The 19,048-nt window shown below is 32.6% G+C and overlaps 2 protein-coding genes and 2 non-coding genes across 5 annotated transcripts in view; 2 read left to right on the top strand and 2 right to left on the bottom strand.

Annotated features, from left to right (window-relative positions):
• Positions 1 to 5,925, bottom strand: part of LOC113497127 (ATP-binding cassette sub-family G member 1-like) — a 76,223-nt gene extending 70,298 nt beyond the window's left edge. Inside the window, exon 1 of the mRNA XM_026876520.1 lies at positions 5,624 to 5,925. The gene's annotated coding sequence lies outside the window, so the exon portion shown is untranslated. The remainder of the gene's footprint in view (positions 1 to 5,623) is intronic.
• Positions 5,926 to 7,407: 1,482 nt separating this feature from the next.
• On the top strand, positions 7,408 to 7,600 carry LOC113500606. The gene has a single exon (XR_003401221.1). It is a non-coding gene; the product is annotated as a U2 spliceosomal RNA (small nuclear RNA).
• Positions 7,601 to 9,956: 2,356 nt separating this feature from the next.
• Positions 9,957 to 10,028, bottom strand: Trnae-cuc. Its single transcript has one exon. It is a non-coding gene; the product is annotated as a tRNA-Glu (tRNA).
• A 4,083-nt stretch (positions 10,029 to 14,111) lies between these two features.
• Positions 14,112 to 18,015, top strand: LOC113497117. Of its 2 annotated transcripts, none has more exons than XM_026876504.1 (3): positions 14,112 to 14,917; positions 16,165 to 16,355; positions 17,390 to 18,015. In XM_026876504.1, the coding sequence occupies exons 1-3, from the start codon at positions 14,910 to 14,912 to the stop codon at positions 17,515 to 17,517; spliced, it is 327 nt and encodes a 108-aa protein (XP_026732305.1). In that variant the 5' UTR covers positions 14,112 to 14,909; the 3' UTR covers positions 17,518 to 18,015. The 2 variants fall into 2 exon arrangements, 1 of the variants encoding a protein (XP_026732305.1); XR_003400871.1 differs by lacking the exon at positions 14,112 to 14,917 and adding an exon at positions 14,924 to 15,464.
• The last annotated feature ends 1,033 nt before the right edge of the window (positions 18,016 to 19,048 follow it).

Here is a 19,048-nt window from a genome sequence, read left to right as displayed (position 1 = left end):
CAAACAATTGTACACTAATAAAATAGCTAAGAAATATTAATAGCAATGTCATCAAGGTCATATATTTTCATTGCGGAAAGGAAACTAGAAGAACGTACGATTATAACAAGCGCCTTGACCGACACAAGACGGGTCGATGAACTTTGTGACGCGGCGCGGCGCTCAGCTGATCACGATCGGCAGTAGCTGTGATAATGCCGCCATTTGCTTGCGTTTGCATTTTGTGACATGCTCTACATTTAAAAAGACGACATTTTTTTATTCGTTTCTGTTTATAGAAATATAAATAAACTTGTTTTTTTTTGTTTGTTGTGTTGTCCCACGATTTTTTTATTCGTTTCCTTAATGTGTTCTATTTTTGAGTGAGTTACGCTTATTTTTTTAAATTAATAAAAAATAAAATAAATATTCTACCAATGCATTATATTATTAAGATTTCTATAGAAATTCCAGTTGCACGTAAGTATTGTGTGTAAATGAATGTCGTTCGAATAAAAAAAAATAAAAAATAAACAAGACTTATTTTGTTTACATATACGCTTGTGTAATAAAAGACATGGACACATAATGTATAGTTAAATTAGTAAATTGTACGAATAATAACATTATCTAAGTCAATCACGTGTCAAAGAGCTCACACGTTGCAACACAGATTATAATTAATTAAATACTTAAATAATTCCGTGCGTAAATACCTAATGATTGCGATGTTTCCTTTTATTATGATAACACAATCGGCAAGCCTTGGCCGATTTTTGCCGCATTTATTTAAATAACACATAATTATTATGTTTATTGACAAAGTTCAGTGATTAATCATAATATATGAAACCGTCGTGCAGAGATCGCTTTCGTAATAAACTTATCGTAGTTATTGGTTTAGTACGAATTAAGAAATGAATAAGCAAACCCAGCATTTTATTCAAAACATCGACCAAAACTAAACTACTGATTTAATTAAACTTACTTTCCCGGAATAAAACTTACTCCTCAGCTTTTCTAATATATCTAATATAATTCTAATTATATAAAGAAAAACAGTGAGGACCAGCCGTAATAAATCATTTAATAATATACCTACATGTCTCTAACGCACATTTAAAAAACAGACCAAAGCAAGAATAAATGATGATGGTTCATAATAATTATAAATCACATGTTTTGTTAAGATCTTGACTATGAAATTAAATTATAAATCAAAAAACATACAATAACATTAAAAATGCAAAAATAGAAGCACGTTTTCTGTTTCCCCAAATAGGTGTAATTTTGGTAGACATGTCGGTAAACTTACTTATTACCAGACAAATATTTATAGACAAACAATTATGACACACAGACTGTTTTGATGAAACAGTTTGACAGTTGACCCAATACATTTACCCTGTCAGTTCCAAACTTAACTCAAAACGACAAACGTTGTAACTAGATACGTATGTAAAAGGTTTACACGATTTTCAAAATAAATAATAGAATTTGATGACTGTTAACTGTTTAAAACCAAATCAACAATCTGTTGCTATGAAAAAAAAAAACAATCAACGTAATTTAGAATATACCCCGCGAGTCCCATTTACCCTGTTTGACTGCACCTAACAAAATTGTGTCTTAATAATACGACGCTTTAAAAGAATTTTATGACTTAGCCACTACAACTTTCGCTGAAACTTGCGACAAACACCATTCGAGTATTGATTGTGACATTACATCGTTACAACAAGACTCGTGAACTATCGATTTTAACACCTTGTTTATTTTATTCGATTCCACTGTGTGTTGCTCCGACTGAAGCAAGGTTTTTATTACAACTTATGATCAGAAATCTTTTGTCCATGTCGTAATAGTGTGTTTTAGTTTAATAAGAGAAAACTTTATATTAATGCTACCTCCTTATTGAATTACCCCTTTTTCTATTAAATATAAGGAGTATGAAGAGTTCTGTTATTATTATTCTTTAAATACGCAAAATTTTAACATGTAGGTAAACGTTCAATCATTTTGATAATACCATGCACACAAAATTTTAAATTATTGCAATTTTCAACATAATATTATCCATCTTGACATATTCAAGGCTAGTTTTAGCAAGTGGTCGCGTCAATATGATAGACATAAAACTTGAAAAACAAAGATGTGCTTGTGTCTTCTTCGTCTGTCTTGCAGGCATACACTTTATATGGAAAAAATCTTAAAAGGCGTCTCTACAACGGTTCCTTGCCTCGCGTCTTTTCTTCGTCTTTCGTCTTACTTGAGTGGAAACACTTTTACAATGTCAAGGTTTATTACCGGCTAACTGCACCTTTCTCTCTCAAATGGTCGCTAGCTTGAATAAAAACTATTTCGAGTGTTATCGCGAAGTTTTGTGAAAGTAGGTTTTTGCAATAATAAATAATCAAATCTTAAAATAGCTAAGATGTGAAGATGTAATGCTAAATTTAATATAATCAGTCTAGAATTTTGGGACTGTTATGTTGTTGTTGTTTTAATATTCAAGAAAAAGTTATCTTTCTGTCTTTTGAATTAATAAAAATGTATCCAAAAATAACTTTTTAATACAATATTTGGAATACTCTGTAGAATAGGCTGCTAAAACTCTAATTTACTCAAGTCTGAACGGCAAAACGCATTGTATTTTAGTTTCGACAATAGGATACTCATTCATTAAGCAACATTTTAAACACAGAACACATTCCAAAGTCAGACACATTACAGTTACAGGCAGGAATGTACGTGAGTCAGTTTAAACTGTATTCTATTCAAATATAGGACTCTAGTTTTGTATCATATAGTACCTACATGTTATTTAACTAACAATACAGAGGCACGCACTCGATAGGTAGTAGCAATGTTCGTCTATTGACGATAATTGATGCAACATCTGTGTTGCATCGCTATGTATTTGTCGTCATAAAGACAATTTAGTTTATGAACAAGTATTAACAATTGTACGAGTCGTAATTGAACTCCTTGTTTGATTAGAGAATGTTTGTAAATAACGGCTGTAGGAACAAGTACATGCTGTGAAAGATGTTGATAATGCGTTTGAGGACCGTGAGAACCAAACGGCGGGAAGTTTTTATTCATGTTTTATCCAAAAATTTACAAATAGGAGTCGTTTACTGGCTATAGCTAGTTATTGATGATAAAAAAAAACAACAAATTGAAAAAAACATGCAAGTGAAGTTAATAAAAGCGTAGTAAAAAAGCGTTGTTCATTTTTTTCATTTCGAATTCGATAGACCAATTTAAAAATCGATTTGTCAAAATTTTACTCTTCTAAAAACTGCCAGGTTTCGAATCATTCAAAAACGTGAGAATGTGTTATAAATTAACATAATATTATATCAGCAAGCAGTTAGGATATGTTTTCCAAACCTTGAGGATTTTGCAATTTTTATCTGCAGTTTCGTCAACTACGACGAAACGGCCTTACGTTATTAATATTATTATGTATCTCCATTATTTAAAACAAAAATATACATTATTCGAATGTTTATCTTGAATCCTGGTGATCCTAGAAAAGAAGGGTTTTATAGAGCATGACGAGGAATTGGTAGGCAAATCAGAGTCTATTAACAGGCTATCGTATGTTTGAAAAATCTAAAAAACAGACAGTTTTCTTCCATATTAGATGCGTATGTACAAGGTTACCATGTTATTATGACTCTTAGAACTACTTACCCGAAGCAGATTTACAAATCTGATTAAAAGAATGAGTCTACTACACAGATTAAGTCACTAACAAAAAAACATCTGGCATTTCTAAAAGATTACACCTTGACTGACGATTATTTCGATAATCCGCAAATGTCAAAATAAAAGACCACCAACATACATTCAAAACTCTATTAGTTCACATTTTAAGTCCCTTTTTACTTAAATATTAGGTTTGTTGTGAAAGAGTCTTAATATGATATATATCCATCCATATAGTTTAAAATGACTAATTAAATAATTAATATTGTTTGACATCCTCTCCTACTTTTGTTCCACATTTTATTTTCATTTATTCAGAACTTTATTTATACATTTATCATTAAGTAAATAATAAATTTATTACTTGTAAAATAGCCGTAGAATACATCGTCAGAGTAGTTTAACATGTCTAGTATAGTGCCCTTTATCAAACCACAGATCTCGACAATAGGCTAACAGGAAAACCCAACATGAATTCTAAATTGGAAACAGACGAATTTGCTGCTAAAAAACGATGGCTAATAAGCCATAATAATAGGTGCAAACACCAAAAGTTATTATATCCACGCGATACCACCATCAAATGTGTAATTATCGTGCTTCAGTTTACACAAATTCGTTCATCTTCTGATGACTAATGTTAAATAAGTATACAGATTTAATATTGTAAAAATCTCGTCGATGTAGGTACTAATATTTTTTGTAGAACACGTTTTTGTATGTGCATTAGATGAGCCACTTTATTCAGAAAACAATTACAATTGAACAATATCAAAGAACTCATAGAAATGATTGGTTAGTGACATTTTTTTGAGAATACTAATTACTTTTTTCCGACATAGGTTGGTTTTAGGCCGAAAAAAAAAGGTTTTGCTTCAAAAAGAATGACACCATTATACTACATACAAGACATTTCAATAATAGACCCCTTGGTAACCTAATACATAACGAATTCCCCTCTGATTGTTTCACTGCACCTATGGCCCTATTAGTATCTGCTCAGGTAAAACTTTTTTCTTAAATCTTTCGGACATCAATCGTCATTTCAAAAAGTGTTACAATACACATTTTTTACTTAAAAGTTGATCTATAATTTAAACGCTTAACGCATTTTAGTAGCTCAATATATAGATATTAATTTGTTTTTATAGTACTGAAAAAGACAATGCAACTTATGCGTTTATCAATATTTTTATTTACTTTAAAATAACATAATATGGACGTCGCTCGCTAACAACTATCATACGACAAAAAGAAAACTTTTTAAAGTAAAGCTGCTTTGTAAACATAATAAAAAAATACATATGTAGCATAAAAAGACAAAAAAAATGTCACCAAAGACGTGGAAGTCGATTAATTTATAGACACGATTAAAATAAAAAATTATAGAGCTTTTTAACTCTACAATTCTAACAGCAGATTCGTTTCTTTTAGAGCAAACCTCAGTCGTCAACATATTTGCTTATTTTCGTAATTTAGTTTTACATATCTTATTATCACATTACTTTCTTTAGATAAAAGCAACAAGCTACGATGAATCAGCTATGATAATCGAATTAATGAATGCTTGAAATATTTTCTTAATTATAAATAAAAAACAATGCCCTATGCATTGTATATTCTTTTTCGCACAAGCATAAAAAAAAATCCTTTGCGGCTGCGTATTTCTTTCATTAAGCTTCATTTACCTACATTTTCATTAATTATGCACTGCATACTAATTTTAGGTATATTTTGTATTTTAATTAATATATTTATTATTTAAGCGTGTAGGCACTTGATAATATTTAAATTTAAGCATTAAGTACATTATAATGACATGACATCGCAAATACGTTCGTAACTTATGAAAATGTATTAATGTTGACGCTCTAATATGTAATTAAAAATAAAAAAATCTAGAGAAGAATATTGAATTTACTCTTACCTTTCTTTATCTTTTTTCTAATTAAAAACAATCACCAACCAGTGTTGCATTAACAAAAACAAAATATTCAAACACAAACTGCGAACAATAATGTTACACAAAATACCACTACGATTTTTTTCGTATTTGGAACGATGAATGAAATATATTTTTTTTAACGCTCAGAACAATGACATTCGTATTAGATCGATTTTTATTTTTTGAATTTTCATTGACTTTCGCGTTCGGCTTTGTTTGGCCAGTATCGCGCGCACCGGGCGCTAGTTGGCGCGCAGCGTTGTACTGTGACTGACGATACTGACGCAGCCGCACGCAACACGGCTGCGGAATCGGGAGCCCCGTCAGCTGGCTGTCACACTGAAACATATTTAGGGATCCGTATGAGTTTGTTGTGAAAGTCAAAACCTCTTTTGTTGTTTTCTTTGTTCACGGATGAATAGTACTGAACCAAATTAAATAAGAGGTTACTTTGCGTGCATGTCAAGGGGGATTTGTAGCAAGCAAAGCAAAACATTTATTAAAGAAAAAATATTAGGCAAATGTAAAAAAATACCGTTGATTTCGTTATTAGAAGCCTACAAAAAACTTCACATAAAAAAATAATTATATCTCATAATATTTTTTCTATACCTTATCTTTACTTTTATATACATTGCGTACTTCTCATGGTACGAGTTCTTCACGCCTATTAAAAAATGATAGCAAATTGTTGTAATATAAAATATTTGCATTACGTATAGTGCTCGTATAGACTGGTCAAATAGCGACTAATTACCCTCATTCCAATTTTGTACATCTGAAATAAAAAACGAAAAAGATTTCTCTTTTTTGATGGTGTTTTCATTTTCTGACTTGTTCCGAGTATCAAAGGCGTATGGTTCGAGGAAACAAACTACTGATCACTGGGATCCAATTTAATTGAATTGCTTTTTTGCGGTTTTTATACCTCTAATATGAACAATGCAACCTGCGGTCTAATAAAAATGCTAACTATGAACGTCTAAAACTGTATTCTGTACCTTTTTTTCTAACGAGAATTAGATGTTGCCAACGAAATAAAGAAACAAGTTTTTATTTCTGCTATTAAAACGGTAGTTGGCTTAATAACCAGAAATAAAATCAATATTAATTACTTATTTTATTATGCGAAGCGATAGTGAGTTTTAATTGGAATCTACTCCACACATTTCCAAAAACAGGCACTTTACATATTTAAATAAATTAAGCAGGCATTTATTTTTAAAAACATATGGAACCTCTCTTATTTAAAATGTTCCACGCTTGAAAGTTGTACACATGCGCGGGAACGAGTCATAGGGCGCATGCGTTCCCCTTTGAATGCTAAACATAGAAACACAAACATGAACGGATGCACGACGCGCGACGTAACACAACTGCATCCAAACTCTACTTTTGCTACGATTTCATAGCAACCTGGTAACAAAGGACATTAACACTGATAAAATTTATATCTATTAATTGCCGTGGGAATGCAAAAGACAAAAACGCTAACATGATTATGGGTTATGTGTAGACATAGACGCTCTTGTCGCTATATTTTTCGCTATTACGAAACATCTTACACTATGAAAATATCTTGAAAAAGTCATACTTCAATGACTTAGAATAAATAGTGATAAGTGATAAGCTGAAGCTTGATACCTACTTTATTAGTACGAAGCGCTTCCGACAGATGGCGGTATGCTCGTGACGTCACGTTTCTGAATGGCGGTGTTAAGATTTTCCGCGGCTTAACGACTACCCCGGGGTGACAAATATACAGTATCGCTTCTCGGCCTTTTGGCTAAGATCAAAGTGTAGTATCTGTTCTTTTCAGCTTAATATCTGAAAGTTCCCTCACTGAGGGACCAGTATATTAAACTGATTTTTGTAAACTGACGGGATGTTCGGGGCTCGCTCCACTCCCGTCACGGGTCGGCCCGGCATTGCAGTGCCGCCGGGATCGGCCCACAAAACTTAAACCAAATTATTAATAGCAAGCCTGGCTACGCAGTCAGATTATGCTCCGTTAAGAAGTATCTAAAGTGATACAAGTATATTAATATCTCACATAGTTACGTATAGCTACGCCATAGATAAATTGCCTAGTACCGATGCTCTATTTGATTTAAATCTTGATCGAAAATTTTATATATATCTTAATTACATTGCTTTGTTTCCACGTTTTAAATTAATATCACCCTACAACCTTTTCGATGCAAATGCAAGACCAACCACCTTTAATATTTCTTAACCTTGCTGTATGCATATAACAACATCACCATAGGTAAGGTGAACTGCAGAATTCAGTCAGTAATTACATTAATCTTTAATTTTTTTCTAGTAAATAAATGTCACATCACTTACGAACATTTTCACAAACGTAACTTAAAAGTCACCCTGAAGATTATTTCTATCTCCGTCGCTCTAAAGTAGAATATAGAGACAAATATACGAGTACTTTTAGAACGTTACGCAGTGTCATTTGTGAATACGGCTAAATAAAAATACAGGTATTTTAAATTAAGGAAACAAGTGAGATAGTTTGATAAGACTAAAAATATGCCGAATACGTGGAACTAATTAACAAAACAATACAATCAGAAATGCCAAGGTAATACATTCATTGGGAATGGTTATTGAATATTAACTGATTGAAAGTTAAAAAAATCTACGACCCACTCGCTTCCTCTCAAACTACTCCTATTGAAGAAAAGAGACGGCATTATTTTGCCTGTAGTATTCCGTCATTTCTTCACATTCCAACTTAAAGAATTGCAGAAGAGGTTTGCTCAGGTAAATGTTTCAAGTTTTTTTAAACGACTTCTAAAAGTGGACAATTCCAATATTGTCTGCTGTATTGGTTTTTTTTTGTGAGGTGATCATCGGCAATTCTAGATGGATTATCATAAGGGTATTACTTAAATTATAAATCAAATAAGTACAGAAACAATTTTTTAAAACCGGGCTTCTTTTCTAATAAATTACAACCTCATGATGTACCATGATCATAGGAAGATTAGGAATCGACGTCGAAATAATAATTATAATAAAATTATATTCTTGTTACAAAATCCTTGACGTACCAACAAAGCACTTCTGGAAATACTTTGATCGTTATCCTACAAATTACCTATAATTAATACATAATATATGAAGTTAAATTCTGTGTGCAATACGATACATTATTATTTATCAAAAGAGGCTTACTACAAGCTCTTAAAATGAATTATATTATCGTTGTGAAAGAGAAACTCCCAATACACTACAGAGAGCGATGTCACCCTTCTTCAAATTTTAAGAGGCGATTTTAGGCACCCTAAGCGAGTAGGTAATTACTAATATATAATTTTAAAATAAATCTGTATCCATGCATCTGTACTTCAAAACCGTCAGTTTGTTATTACATACATACTTTTTTCAACTCATTTGCGCCTGTTCTTTGATATTAACGCTACTACTACTATACTTTAGATTTTATTTATATCTAAAAAACGCTGATTTCGTCACTGACTCACTGATGATCATCAAAATTCTTAGGGTATTTCCTAATGTCCTAGAAAGCTGAATTTTTGAATGTAAACTAGTATTAGCAAACAAACAACAAAAAAATTATAAAACTTGGAACTTTAATCCCTCAACCCCTTAAACTAGGGGATGAGAGTTTGTATGAGAACTGTAATTTTCAATTTTGACGCTAGAGGTCTAATCTGATGTAAAACTAAGAGAGTGGGCTATAAAAAAGGCGCCTGTGATGTGTAAGAAATACAAAAAAAGACGAAAAAATATAATATTTTTTTTACAAACATCTTACATAAACAAATGAAACCCCACCAAAAACATTGTCTGTTGCCAAGACGAGCCCATATGACTCAAACTGTCAAAAAGTTATCAGGTCTCATGTAGAGCCAAGCTTCTAACACTACACGCCATAACTCTACAAGCCCTAACTTCACGAACTCTACACCTTAGTCAAAATATGTGGCTTGGCCGTTCGCTACTACAAGAACTATTGTATAACACACAAGTAATGTACAGTGAATAAATTTTTCACCTTATTCTGTGAATGTAGCGAAGATCTGATAATTTTTTGACAGTGCGAGTCATATGGGCTCGTCTTGGCAACATTTTACATGAAATTTTTTTTGTTGGGATTATAATTTACTCTATTATACCTTAAACATATCACATCACTCACGTGTTAGGTGACTTACTTAAAATGTCAATGGATTTAATGCCCACGCTTTTTTCACAATAGTATTAATTTAAAAATAAATTGATAAACAATAAAATAAATCTTCTTATATGGCAAAAGGAACAAGTAGCACAGATATTCCGATACCGGGAATCGAACCCGAGCCTCCTGGGTGAGAGCCAGGTATCCTAGCCACTAGACCATATCGGATTGTAATAATAGAAGGGAAACATTACTCTGCTATCTAACCTTTTTTTTTCAAAGCAATGCATTGTTATAAGGCCTAGTTTCACCACACTCTATTAAATCATAAGTCGAAGCCCCCCACGTTTTATTCACAAAAATACCATTTATTGTTTATTAATTTATTTCACGATTAAAAATTATTTTGTATTTTTTAGTTTGTTTCATCATTAAAGCGTGTTTTTTTGTTTATTTAAAGGCCTTTTTTTCATGGATGCGAGCTCTTGTTTTGTAGCAGTGTGTTACTGTCTTACTGAATTTTGTCTCGTCATTGCATTGTAAATAATTGTAATACTTAGACGACTTATTACGCAGGCCTATGTTATGTTTACTATTAACTATACATCATACGCCAACACAAAGAATAGACGACGGATCATCGCTACATAACGCTTATAACAACATAAATATACAACGAACGCATATTACCTAGAGGTAGTTGAATATCCAGACACCCCTGAGTATGAATTGGACAAAGTGTGCATTTTACTTTTGACAGAGACGTGGAAAATAATAAAAGACTGCTTCGCTTGACGTAGCTGTATGCGTTTGCACTCAAAAATCTTAAATGGGGAATATGCATGATTTTTTTTTATTTTTTATATGTTTCTACTAGTTATTACATTACCAAACATACAAATATCACGTCCAAAATATAAACTATTATGCAAAAAATTAAATATTAAAATCGCGATCAATTTAAACGCGGCCATTTTGGCGCGCTTGCTCGTGACGTCACCATTACACGAGTTCGATGTCAACAGCAAAGTGATTGGTTTACAAAATTACCAAAAAATAAATAAAGTGAGTGAATATCGACTTAATTACCATGGATACAATACAATAACAATTATTCCTCCAAAAAGAAACCATACAAATAGCTTGTTGACAGCAGACGTCTCGTGTAAAACTGACGTCACGTTTTGTTCCACCAATAGTGTTGCGTTTCGAAAATTTGCGCGGTAATTTCAAAACAGCCACTTTTTGATGATTAAATTTCATTATTAAATTAAAATAAATTCTAAAAATAATTGTATAGTGTGTTTTCAGTAGCAATAAATATTACAAAAAAAAATATTTTGTCCATATTTAAGTCACGTGCATATTCCCCATTGCCAACATTAAATTGTAGTCGGGAAATAGTTTTAAACATTTCCTGTTTACTGTTCTGATAAACTTCATTCCAAAGAATAAGACATATGATCTTTGTATTGGAGACACATGGAGCTTTTAGCTTTTTTCTTTGTAGGTTACAGTTGCGACAATGAGCAGTCCCAAAACAAATAATTACGCGTAGACATGCATCGAGGCGAAGATTTCAAAAATACTTCAACGTAGAGACATTCAATACTTCGTTTTATTAATACCCACAGATACCGGCACAATAAACGTGAACATTGTTTATTATTATGACACCGAAAATAAACCGACAGGCCGGTTAAAAAAATACAAACAAGTGAAATGTTTACATTACGTCAAAATGTTATAGATACTGACGTAAAGAATTTTGATGTATCGTTTTTATTGAACGGATTAAGTTAATTTCTGGCCCCTCATTCTGCTATTAACAATTGTCGATGAATCAATGGAGATTGGATTAAAATGACACTATTTGTTTTCTCCTAAGTATTTTACAAACACAATAATAAAAAATTTAACACTGATACTTTTACATTGAAACGTTAGATTTGTCTACCTATTATATTTAGACAACGCGGTAACTACCAGACACCATATTGCGATAATTAAATTTCCTATCAACTTTATCCCATATACTACGAATTGAGTAGTTTATAATAACAGTATACTTCAATATTAAATACAGCAAAAAATGAGGTCTTATTGAGAAACGTGTAAACCCGGAAGATGGCCAATGCTCTTAATGACTCGACTTTCTTAATAACTGTTTTACTATCCATATATTATGCTTTCAACATAATAATGTCATTTGATTGCTTCAGAAAAATGTGTTGTAGATCATCTGTGAGTAACGCGTTACATATTGTCGTGGGATGACAGAGAGATTTGCTGATTGTCTCATCAAATGATGTATTACGATGTTGGATATCAATGTATTGTAAGTGTACAATTAATGTTTGCAAGACTATCATTAGTAATTTTGGTATAGGTAAGAGTCAGTTGGAACTAGCTAGGAAATAGTTTTAGATTGGTTGTGATTGCACAGAAAGAATAAAACGGAATCCCTGCCGTTGCCGTTTCAACAACATTCATGAAGATTCAGCAACCAATATCACACTAGTCTGACCAATGTTTTTCTTTATCATATTTGTATAGAGCCTGAACAGTGTCACACTCACGAGTCCAACTTGCACTGGTCTAGAGTCGTAGCACAATCTCTTTTAGCCAAATCATATAAAAGAATCGGATAAAGATATCTATAGCTGCGTTCAACAATAATTCAAAGTTTATGTTAGGTAATAAAACAATTCGATTGGTTTTCAGTAACCTGTGATATCTTAGCGATTCCATCAGTTTTACCGCTGGCAGAAATATGTTACTTTAAGATAGAGGCCGGGTTTAATAACCAATCCAATTTTTGGTTTACCTAACATTCATTCAAATAAAACTTAATTGAATGAGCACAATTGTATCAATTTTATTACTTGCTAGAAAAAGGACGGATGTTTTTATTGCACAATTTGTGATATGTAATGTGAGAAAGCTGACGCAAAGATGATAATAATATATCTACTAAATCATAGAGTTTTTGATAATACCCTAGTGAAATAATTAGGACAGACTTTTTACATGTATCAATTGCTTTCTTTTGTGAAAAAAAGCGTCTTTTCACAAAAGAGAGCAGGATTAGGGTTTACAAGTACATATATGGATAACTTTGTGTGTTTGTCACTTTGTGTACAAATCCTTTCATGTCTGCTATGCTACTTATTCAAATTATTGCAGATATATGAAACCAATTAGATAATGACCTGCAAAATTTTGGAAAGAGGTGTTTTGAAATTTATTTAATTATAGGTTATGTTAATTATTTTTACTATCAAAGTTAAACGTTATTCCTTGACTGTGGACACAAATTTAAGAAAATTGACCTACATAGTAGGTTTACTGCATGTTGAAATATGAATGAAAAATAATATATCGTGAGCATTGTTTGTGGTTTTTCAAGGTGGGACATGACTGATTATAAATCGTAATAGCCTATAGAAATATACTAAAACCAAAAGTATGTAAAACCTTTTCGATTGGAGCTAACAATGTTTTCAATAAATCAGTAGTAATACATACGTAGAGGTACCGTATAGGAATACATATTTCAAACCATCTGTAGGTCGAATAAATATTTATTTCTTTCGGCGTTAGCACCCGACCCGGTATTTTGTTGTTTAAAAAACCTCAATAGTTCTTTACATATTCGTAGATTCGTTTCTTTTTTCGCTTCAATAAAGGTATCGAAGTAAGTGTATCGAAAAAGTTTATACCAGAAGTACGGATAGCCGAGCGGTTGAGGTCATCACGCAAAACCCACTTTGCGCGATGTGTCGCGGGTTCTAGTTGCTTGCTTGTTCTGAGTCTGGGTGTTCTTGCGCTTGTGAATTGTATGTTTGTGAAATACCCCGCGACACAAGGATTAAATTCCTTAAAAAAAAGTAGTTGTCCGACATCGCATGAATATTAACGAATAAACTCCTTAGTTCAATATAAACAGATTCTCGTCTTCCTGTTTTCCTTAGTTCTAGGAAGTTTGCCATTTTCTGAATGTCAAGAGAGGTTAAACTTCCCTTTGATTCCCATGAATTTGCATACTGCGAGCGAAAGTTATCAACCTTCTTTATTACAATAATTATATGTACATTTATAATATATTGCTTACCTATAGAAGCAAAGCCACATGAACGTTTAGTTTATAAATTAAATATATCAAAAACAACTTGTGTAAACAGTTAATTACTTTATCTAAATAGTTGTCCATGACAACAAGCCATTGCCATGTCTATCGCAAATATTATTATCCTAAAGTGTCTAATTATAATAACATAATAATATCAGTAATTGATCCGGCTACGATCGTGTATTGTTTTTAGTAGTATAGTTTTGGAAAAAAGTCGCTGTTCTACAAAGTGTAGAGCGGCATCTCTTTCGCTATTGCAATAGTCTTAATTCTAATCTGAAGTTAATTTACGCTAGTAAGGAAGCGCTTATTAGCATAATTTATCCTTTTCCGAAAGATTGATTAAAAAATACCCATATTAAAAAGAAAAACTTTCATTAGATTCAGTCATCGATTATAGACCTTACGCAAAAATATATTAGGTATACCTATCCATACCCAGAAATGAGCAGATTTCATTACTAAAATTCCACCAAAAAATATTCAATCCTATAAAATAGATTACCTGGTAAGAAACCTAAGTTATTACACATCTAATACATTGACTCCTCAATGTAGGACAACGACTTGCATCAAGATTAAACATCCGCAAACACTGCTAGCCCCGATACGAGCTAAAAATACGCTGTTATACTGTTTGATATGACCTATTAAATTATTGTTTGGGTCCGCATTTAGAGATAATTAAGTGTTTTCCATAATATAAATAAGTTTTTGCAAAGTATTTGAGAGCTCGATGTATAATCAATTAGCTCGCAGACGGTTGTTAGCTTGAACACAAATCTCTTAATAAACAAGTGCTCATTATCACGTAATAGGCATTCGTATTGAACGTGGAATAAAAACTGTTTAGAAAAATACCAGTGATGTTCTTTGTAAATATCTAATCAGAAGGAAACGTATGAATACGTAGGTGCGATACGTAATCGTTTCAACTGGCGTCCAACGTCAAACGCGGTTTACGGCCAGCGTCGTGAATGAAACGGTAATGAAGGTCAAATTACGTCTACTTCCAAGCTTCCTTCATTTATTCAGCATGTCTGAAATGATAAAGCCTTCTAAGGCCCGCTGCACCTCAAGGCAGCCGCGCTAACCCAGACACGTGTCTACAATAAACAACCTCATGTCACACAAGTTTTTTTTTTATATACAGACTTAAAGACCACTCATAGGTCATTCATTTTACTGATAATATACACCGATAAACTTCGGGTTATTTATAACAACATGTTTACGGCTGAATTTTGGTGCTAACTGGGCTCATTCAAGTTTTGTGCGCGTCCACCCCAAGACTAAATTAGAGTTACGCGCGGAATTTAATGAGTTTGTTTTATATGAAAATTATAATTAGTTATAAAAGTTTTTGCACCGAGGAAATTGTTTACGCACCTAGAATATAATTAGGGATTTGTTTACCGGCACAGAAACGAGTATAAAAGACTGGAGCTATTTATTTTCCAACCATTAGATGAGGGAACATCTACAGTGTATTATATTGAAGCTTTACTGAGATTCTTGGGATTCTTATAACGGTGAGTTTTGGATTTTCCGTTTTCCCATTTTTTGCTCTCATGTAATTTCTACATCTTATTTCCCAAAACCCAAAACGAATTCGATCAATATTAAAATGTAAAAACTAAATCGCTGTAGAAACTTGAGGATACAAAACTTACACTTTAATTTTCATTGAATGATTAGATAATTAATAACTTAATACAGTCTTTAATTTCATCACATGACATACGACACTATATTTTGTCTTGTAGAGCGCCGAATTGGGCACAACAATAATACTCATTCATCCCGCGTAATTAATCATCACAAGGCATTTCTTATAAATAAAATAGCAGAAAAGCGCTAAATTACAACCAATATAAATTTAAAGGAGCTTTAGAGAAGACAAGTTTTTTCTTCGAACATTTCTTAAACTCAATTGATATAAAAGACTAAGGTGGCCTTTATTAGTACTGTTAAAAAGCTACCTTCCGTATTAGGCATCGAAATTATGCTCATAGTTTTATAATGTTCTAAGAAAGTTCTTCATCGGAAAAGTTCATCACACAACACGAAAAACCCATATGGGATCTTCCAAATTCTTTTGCGACACGTTCCGAAAAGCGTTTATTATTTGAGTCTACAACCAATAATTCCAGCATGTGACTTACAAAGTGGAAACACAGATGTAACCTAAAAAATAATCATAACTAACTTTTTTGTTTGTTTTTTTTTCAGATCGCCAAACAAAATGCAAGGCAAATACTTTTTTCTAGTCCTAATGATAACATACAGCCAGCACATTGCCTCATCGCACATCTTAACATCATCTTACATGGATATGTCGCTACCGTCGTGCATGAGACTATTGACGTACAGAGTGATCAACGATTTGTGCCCTACATACGCTTATGTCGACTATTCTTCCGGTAAGCAATTATCTTTAGTTTTACGTAACAAGGGTCTTAACAGGTGTAATGTTTTATGCATGCAATGGACTCAGTTACTCTTTTGCAATGTTTGGCGCATCTCTTCAATTATAGGGCTAGGTCAAAATTGTCTTCCCTTTCCAGTTATCTTCTCTTTACTACTTACTTAGCTGGATTTTTCTTTATGCGTATAAACGTAACAAAACTTTATTTCCCGTCATTTTCTTCTGCTATGTCATTGCCTGACTATATTAAATCAGAGCCAAATAGATAGAGCATCTTTTATAATTAATTATTATAATTACTGATTAGTTAAAACCGACATCCGTAAACTTAATATCTATAATTATTTCGGGAACAAAACAAGGCTGTTACAGTTCTCTTTTTGACACTATCGCAATGGCCTTATAACTCGAAGAGAAACATGAGTTTACTTCCGTCTGTGGTTATTTTTAGTTTATTTTGTGACTTTAAAAACTAGTGAACCGGTGAATATAAAGATGTAACTGGAAGTTTCCATTTCTCCATAAGGAAAAAATACTCATGTTTACCTACAGTGTCTGAAATAATCTTTATAGCAAATCTCAGAACGACGAGTCATTGTGCGTGTAGACTGTAGGTACCTGTAATAATAACAACAAAAAGGCGTTGAACCAAGTAGGTACCGCTTTAAAAAAAACGCTCTGGGTAGGGGACAAAAAATGAATTTGTTCCATTTACGCCAACACGGAAATTAATGCTATGTTAAATTGACGGATACTTACAGCCCTTATCGTTCTGGGTTTTGGTTACTAGCTTTAGAGCATGTCGTGGAACAATATTTTCGGATTTAGAGTAAGAGGCTTCTCTTCTTGCTTTAGCAACCATTTTTTCGCAGTCTTTGGAACTAGACATTTTTATTAATTAACATTAAAACAGACGTTATTAAGTCCACCAAGATAAAGTCGCTGTGTTCTTGTTATCGCAGTTCCAGGGGTCTAAATTAACTCTAAGGCTCCAAGTCTAATTTAACCGATAAATTCTCTTTTTTGCAGAGGAATTCAGTGGGCCACCTATCATCCCAAGAGAAATCGCTGAGAGAAAAATACAACGAAGAGAGGTTGTTTTAAAGTCATGCTGTACAAAACCCTGCACTCTCACAGAGTTGTTGTCTTTATGTTAATTGATGGTATTCATAACTATGTCAGATGAATCCGACAAGAACTGCGAAACTAGATACGGTTTAGCTTAAATTAAATTATTGTACTTAGATAAGGCAGTAGGGGTCTATGTTTTTAGAATACGACCTTTTTAGAACTAGAACTGTCATGGAGAGGTCAAGATGTCGTCGAATCTGACGTTTATTAATGTACGTCAATGTTTCATTCTTTTTTTTGGACACGTACGGCAAAGAAAACTACTGGTCTATATTTTATCCCGTCTTAGGTATAAGTATACTTTTTATCTTGTATTATAAATGTTTATTATTGACTGTTTATCGATTACGGCTCGAACGTATACCTGTAAAGTTTTTCATTCGTGAAATACTGCTTTAAATTACACTACCCACCAATTTAATACTTATGTAAATGTACCTAATTTTAATTATAGGACTAATTTAATTATGAATGTAATTTTATTTTTGATTGTAACAACTGTTGCAAATTATACTGTAATTATACGTTGGCATTTTCATTTCCGTTTCATCATGATAGCGAATTACTAGACGTTGATAATTAGGTATAGGTACCCCTAATGAAAATAATTGGGCTAAACAAAGATATAAAAAACATAAAATTGCAAGTACAGTGAGCAAGTAAACTTGCTAAGGACTAGAGATTCTTGATTTTCAGGTAATATGTGGTAGGCTGTGTTGAGGTCCCATAAAAATTTGATTTTGTTTAGCGACTTTCGTTGCTGAGTTTTTAAATCATGTTCTCAATTTTATATTAAACACTAGACAGAGTTATAGGCTAAGAGTTTCCTATTATTAATATAACTTGCAAAAACAAATCGATAGGTAGAACTTCAAACTAGGTACCTACGGCTGATAAGAAAACAATTTTAAAACAACGTTATTATGGTATTAAAACTTTTAGATATCATTATACCTATTTGTGTTATCAAAGAGGTATCCTTAATAACTTAGCCGGAATACAAATACATTTAAATAATGTTTTTCATGAATTATTTTGATGAAGGAGCAAACAGCGTACCACGGACTCTTAAATAATAAATACGGTATATTGCCTTTTTGGAAGAGAGACCTTCCACGTATATAGCGCTCTCTCGCTTCCACAAAGCCAATTTTATTTTAACAGGGGGTAGTATACCCCTTGACCTAAAGTTTTCTAACGTTAGTGAATTGCTCCCGGACTAGGCCATTGCATTGACAATGAGTGTTCCGCCCCGTACTGTATTTCCAACTAGCGTTGCCCGCGACTTCGTCCGCGTCGTTAGCAGATATACCTAAGTTAGGAATTTTTGAACGTTGGCCTTGAAGAATATTTTTCCCCGTTTTTGCCACATTTTTCAACGTATCTTCGCTCCTATTCGTTGAAGCGTGATATTATATAGCCTAAAACCTTCCTCGATGAATGGTCTATTAAACCCAAAGAATTTTTCAATTTGAACCAGTAGTTCCTGAGATTAGCGCGATTAAACAAACAAACAAACTCTTCAGCTGTATATATAAGTATAGATTATTATTATGT

Source organism: Trichoplusia ni, chromosome 1 (genome assembly GCF_003590095.1).
Source record: "Trichoplusia ni isolate ovarian cell line Hi5 chromosome 1, tn1, whole genome shotgun sequence".
In the NCBI taxonomy this organism is placed as follows: Eukaryota; Metazoa; Arthropoda; class Insecta; order Lepidoptera; family Noctuidae; genus Trichoplusia; species Trichoplusia ni.
Note: the sequence above shows the minus strand (reverse complement) of the source record. Positions and strands in the feature narration are given on the sequence as shown.

Excerpts from the sequence above, each read along its gene's own strand:
- LOC113497117 (XM_026876504.1), top strand. Across the intron at positions 16,356-17,389 it reads TTATGTCGACTATTCTTCCG|AGGAATTCAGTGGGCCACCT; the intron begins GTAAGCAATTAT and ends TCTTTTTTGCAG.